Source organism: Epinephelus moara, chromosome 19 (assembly GCF_006386435.1).
Source record: "Epinephelus moara isolate mb chromosome 19, YSFRI_EMoa_1.0, whole genome shotgun sequence".
Lineage (NCBI taxonomy): Eukaryota > Metazoa > Chordata > Actinopteri > Perciformes > Serranidae > Epinephelus > Epinephelus moara.
Window position 1 is genome coordinate 2,097,067 of NC_065524.1, and position 6,244 is coordinate 2,103,310.

General features: G+C 47.5%; 1 protein-coding gene across 1 annotated transcript in view; it reads right to left on the reverse strand.

Annotated features, from left to right (window-relative positions):
- The window catches only part of LOC126407094 (uncharacterized), a 103,068-nt gene that overhangs the window by 56,325 nt on the left and 40,499 nt on the right, over window positions 1-6,244 (reverse strand). The window contains 5 exon segments of the mRNA XM_050071777.1: window positions 157-702; window positions 822-1,208; window positions 1,301-1,475; window positions 2,102-2,418; window positions 2,533-3,178. Of these exon segments, the coding sequence (XP_049927734.1) occupies window positions 157-702; window positions 822-1,208; window positions 1,301-1,475; window positions 2,102-2,418; window positions 2,533-3,178 (2,071 nt within the window).

A 6,244-nucleotide genomic window follows, 5' to 3' on the forward strand; every position in this document is an offset into this window, starting at 1 on the left:
ACTCTTCCAGCTTCGTGGGTGGGCTTCAATCCTTGACGCTGTTAATGAGCTCAGGGTTGGGGCTGATGCCTTGGCCACTCACTACATGGCTCAGAAAAAGCACTTCATCCTTGAGAAGGTGGCATTTGGATGGTTTAAGCTTCAGCCCAAACTGACTCATGCGCTCAAAGACTGTGGCCAGGTTGTTGAGACTATCCTCCACATTCTTGCCCAAGACGATCACGTCATCCAGATATATGAGGAGAGTCTGCCACTGTAGTCCTCTCAGCACCACTTCCATGGCCCGCTGAAAGGTGCTTGGTGCGTTGCATAAGCCGAAGGGCATTTTGGAATACTCATACAGCCCATATTTAGTGATTAAGGCTGTCTTGCAGCTGTCCTGTTCATTGACTTCAATTTGCCAATACCCACTTTGGAGATCAAGAGTCGAGAAAACTGTAGCTCCACTAAGGGTGTCCAGGCACTCCTCAATTTTGGGGAGGGGGTAGGCATCCCTTACAGTCAGTTCATTGAGCTTCCGGTAGTCGATACACCATCTTACTCCACCATCCTTTTTCTGGACGAGTACCACCAGAAACGCCCATGCAGAGGTTGAGGGGACAATAACACCAGCCTCCAGTATTTTGTTGAGGTGTTTTTCCTCCTCAGCTTGGAATCCGAGTGGAGTGCGGCGCAGTGGCTGTCTGACAGGGCAGGCGTCTCCTGTATTGATGTAATGTTTGACAGTGCTAAAGTAGCCCAAATCTTCATCACTAGCTGCAAAGACTGATATCTCCAGAGCAGGTGTAGAAAAGCGTCTTGTTGTTCATTTAATCCCTCACTTGCCGATGTGAAGAGCTCTCCCAGGTGCTCAGGCAGATCTGAGACACATACAGGCTTAAGATAGCGTACCTCTTGCAACAGTGGAGCTCCCTCTGACACCGACGGGTCGGACTGGGCATCTGAAAAGTCTTTCTCTGGTTCTGGCTGTGCAGACAAAACATCAGGGGATGCAGGGCCCATTTCCTGCCGCTCACAGTTTTCAGGTAGGTGCGGTGATTGAGACAGTGGGGGCTGAACTTCCTCAGAAGCTGCAGAATTCTCCATGGGAAGGGGCTCTGTTTCGATGAGTATTCCCAGGCAAGTGCCTTGGAGCAGTTTAGTGCTGGAAGACGACAGGTTACACACTCTGATGGGTACCCTCTGGTTCATTTCCACTAGCACACTGCCTGACGATACACCATCAGCAAGTCCTGTTGGTCTAGGACAGCTGTGCGCCCTGGCTGTGGATTTTCAACAGTTCCCCAGATGTCACACTCACTTTGTGGAGGAAGGATGGATGGCTCTGTGACCAGCACCCTAGAAACAGCATAAGCCTTGACGTCTCTTCCAGCTAAGTAACTTGGTAATGGCTCGCCGTCTATGTAAACATTACATCCTTTCTGGATAGTGACATCATTTTGCAACATGAAGTCAAGTCCCATGAGGAGAGAGTCCTGAATAGGGGCCACATACACGTTACATGTTACACTCTTGCTGCCTACTTCCAAGGTCACATCATAACCTTTTGCAAGCCCCATTACTTTTCCTTGTTCTGCATTTTTTAAGACAGCTCGTTTGCCATTGTCTGGGCTGCTCAAACCAAGTTGCTGAAACACTTAACATGACATGACAGTGTGTCCAGTATCAACGACACACTGTATATCTAACTGGTTAAGACGGACAGGGAGATATATGCTACATCCCTCGCCGGTTGCTCTGCCTACATTGATAACAGGTGTGTCTTCAGTTTTAGCCGGCTCTGGTGAAACTTTTTCATGGCCATGGTGACAGTTGGCCAGGCCCCGGCCATCGGACCTGGCCAGTTCTAGTTTCCCTGTACCTTGGGGCTGGGGGATCTGGAACAGTCTCTTTTAAAGTGACCGGTCTCTCCACAGAGGTAGGGAGCACCCTTGGTGCTGGGGGAGGGGCTAGGGGAGCAAAATCTACCATGTTGGCTGGCACCACTGGGTGCACGGGTGGGGGATCTCCCTCAGTGCTGTTCCGTTTTGTCTGGCTGGGTTGTTTCAGTTAACGGTTGTTTCAGTGCCAGTGTCTCCACAGCAAGCTGCAGACATCCAACTTGGTCTCTGAGCTGTTTCAGTTCATCTGCGAGTGTGCCCCCCTCCCGCTGCCTTTGAGGTGCTGGGGAAGAGTTAATGTCCACCTCTTTGTTGTCATCAGCCCATGATATGCGACGAACTCTTGCTCTCCCATCAGAATCACGACCCAGAGTCGCTCTGTAGTTATGCTCATGGGCCTCAACCAATTTTAAAGCCTCTGACAAGGTGATGAGGTCCTTATTCATGACCTCATAAGCGACCCGCTGATTGCGAACCCCCTTCAAGAAGGCATCTGCTGCAAACTGGTCCTGCAACCCCAAGTCAATACCAGGGTAGGCTAGAGTGACAAGACGGCGGACCTCTTAAGCAAACTCAACAGTTGACTCCTTAGCCTGGCGAAGCTCGCTCAGTTGACGTCTGGCAGTGCTTGGTGGTTCAATTTGGTTGTAACGTTGAGTCAGCTGTTCAATGAGTAGGGTGTAGTCTTCCCGAACATATTCTGGGAGAGAGCAGACAAAGCGGATAGCTGGCCCCTTTAGCCGCTCATGTAATCTATCCACCCTCTCAGCGCTAGTCCATTGCTGGCTCTGAGCGATTCTCTCAAAGGGAATGAAGAAAGCAGCCCAGTCCTCTTTCCCATCAAATGTTGGCAGGAGTTTGGTGCTAGAGCAACAAGATGCAGAGGAAAAGTGGGAAGTAACCTGGGAGATGCCAGGGCCATCCTGACGTAGATTACTGTTGTCCAGGATGTCGTCTGAGTTTCCATGGGGGCCATAAGCATGAGAGTTATACCCAGGGAAAGGCACGCCTGGGCCAGGTTGGGTGGGTTCACTCCTTCTGGGGTTATGATGTCGCCGGACTACAGGTTCAGCCAAGGTGTGTTCAGCCAACCTAGATCTAGCTGTCTCAGCTGTAGAGTGGTTCAGGTCAATTTGCTCAGACGTCCCTATGACAGAACTTCCTGGATGCCAATACTTAGGTGGAGCTGAGCTGAGGGTGCGTCGACGAATTACATCCAACTCAGGAGTGAAGTCTGGTGCTCCCCTGGCTGTCCCAGAGGGCAGGCCCACAACAGAGGCTCTTTGTGGGTCATCACTCTGAAGAGGTGTGGCTAAGCTGGGTGTGGATGAGTTGGGAAAAGCAGCGAGGATGACTGTCCAAGCTGCCTCCTTGTGGCTTTAATTCCTGGATGCTTTTTGAAGCTTCCTGCAATTGGCCCAAGGTTGGAGATAGCAATTGCAGCAGCTGTTTGGCCTGGTTTTCTAGGAGGACTTGTATTCATCCAGGAGGCTGTTCCAAACTAGCATCAGCTGAGGCTTGCCCTCCAGTTGCTCCTTGGCTTGCTTGCCTTTCATCCATTCTGCTTAATCTTCCTTCTTTTTTTCTTCTTTCTTTCTTTTTATTTATTTTTTTTATTTTTTATTTTTGAGGGGAATGTTCCTTTACTGTTACATAGCAAGCGACTTGATGAGGGGATTGCTCCTTTAATGTCACACAGCAAGCGACTTGATGAGGGGATTGCTCCTTTAATGCCGCACAGTAAACACTTGATGAGGGGGAATGCTCCTTTAATGCCACTGCTGTGCCGTGTGTTCTTTGTTTTGTTTTTTCTCGTGTGCAGTTAAAAGTCTGTTTCTCACTTTCAACTTATTGTGGAGGATTCGTGGGGAGACTAGGGGACACAGAATGACTTTATTACTTGGATTTGCCTCATTTTGCGGCAGACTTGAGCTCTCGGTGCTCTGCTGGTGCACACTGGGCCGTCACTTAGCTAGTGGCTACCTGCGTGAGCCAACTGCTAGCGTAGCAGGCTAATGCTACCAGACACCTCAGAGTGATCCGATGGAATTTTCGTTGGTGGAATGCTACAGTTCATTTATGGATATCCCACTTCCGATACCAGTTGTCATGATCTTAAAACTCTTTATCATCAGTGGAGGCAGGGAAGAATTGTCACGACAAGGGAATTCAGTTCAACGGTTTACTGAGCACTTCTTCAAGGCAGGTACAACACTCACCAACACAGTGTTTGACTTTGTACAATCTTTCTTAGCATTTCAGGCCAAGGCAGGCTGTCTTAGGTGTCTCCCAGGCAGGGCCGCCCCTCCCTAAACGCAGAACACGCGCTGTGCGTAGGGCCTCATCTTCCATGGGGGGCCACATTTTGTGCGAGGGGACGCATTTGCGCATATGCGCAATGGATGCGCACATGCGCTACCGTGAGGCGCGCGTAGAATCAGCTCGAGGAAGGAGAGAAGAGACCTGACCGCCCATGCGTCGCTGCAATGATTGACAGCACTCGACATCTGAACAATAAGAGTGGTGCGCTGGCAGGCACTTGCAGAGCTGCAGCAGGTGAAGAGTTGTCGACATGTCGTCCAAAAGAGCCTCAGGAGTATGTGCGGGGACGGGAGGGCGGGCGTGCTCCACGGAGGGGGAGACCCGAGCCTCGGGGGTATGTGCGGGGCCGGGAGGTCGGATGCTCCCAGAGAGGGGAGAGGGAGAAATATAGCTAAATAAGATGAAAATAGAAAAGAATGTCTCTGTATTTTATTTCTGTTTTCAGTGTTTAATTAAGGTGGGAGAGGCGGAGGGCTGAGGGAGATCGGACGCCTCCAGAGAGGGGAGAGGGAGAAATATAACAAAATAAGATTAAATAGGAAAAACCTGTCTCCCTCTTTTATTTTATTTTCAGTGTTTAATCAAGGGTGGGGGATTGAGGTGGTGGAAGTTACTTTCTTTTGATGAGTAATTGATGGCTATTTGTGACTCAGATTTGTTTATTTATTTATTTCAGTTTGAAGTTATTTTTATTTAATATTTATTTATATCAGGTTGATTTTTTTATTTTATTTGACTCATACAGCCAAACTACTGTATCTACAGTACATTTGTTATTGCCAATAAAGGTTGTCAAGTTAAATGGCAAATTGTTGTACGGTCATTTTGTACCTATGATACATTTGGGATGGGGGCCTCCAAATAAAATTTCGCTTAGGGCCCCAATTTGGTCAGGGGCAGCCCTGCTCCCAGGCACAGACGGAGGAGGGCTCAACTCTATGCAGTACGGCAGACAGCAGACAACAGACAACTCTCTCACACACAAGCTAACTCTTATTCTGTTACACCATATCAGTGCGCCTGGGAGCCTATCACATCATTGTAAACACTGACGTACTAGGAACTGCATTACTGCTCAACAAAAGGCATATTAGCTTTATGCATCTGCGCTACAATATTGCAGTACACAAAGGCATCAATCGTGACATCAAAAACATACAACATCCATTCAAATGTTCAAATTAATTGCCGCGTCAAAAAAAGTCCGTTGTATACATGCTTCAACAGCTCCGTTTGTTGTTGTATTTTTATTTTGTGCCGTCTGATCTTTGTTCTGTGACTTTATCAATTACATGAGTCAAGCAACAATCAATATCCATCCGGTGACGTGCTGTCAACTTTAGAGGTGTTTTTCAACTTTTGTCTTGACTTTCATTTAAGGGACGCCTAAAAGGCACAGTCTTCAACACGCTTCATTTAAATGTCCAGATTTGTTTACTTACATTGGTTGAGTACTTGCTTGAAGGTCTGGGTTTTATAGATGAATGAATGAGTACGTGGGGTGAATGAGTGTGTGTGTGTGTGTGTGTGTGTGTGCGTGTGTGTGTGTGTGTGAGTACGCCCTGTCAACAAACAAAAAAGATACGTATGCATGCATGCATCAAAAATAGCGCTTACCAAGGTATTCTAGCCTACAAAAAACGTTGCTCAAGTATCAATGAATAAAAAATATATAATGTGGCAAGCTAGGGGCACAGACTGTGGAAGGGTGGCACACTGAAATTACTTTTTTTTTTTAAATGCCCCACAGTCTTAGATCATAATAAATGGTAGGCTGAGGTATGAATAATTTAACTATTTTATTTACCCAAATAATGCACAGAACAGTGTAGCACAGGGGTGGCCAACCAGTCAGAGACCAAGAGCCACAAAAATTACCGTGGCAGTACAAAGAGCCACATCATACACGTGAGCTTACAAACGCACTCCCTCTCTCACACAAACACGAAATGACATAAAATCAAAATCCATACATTTCCAATTTTCAAAGCCAGATTAATTTATCTCACACACAAATGAATAACCATGAATAGAGATACACA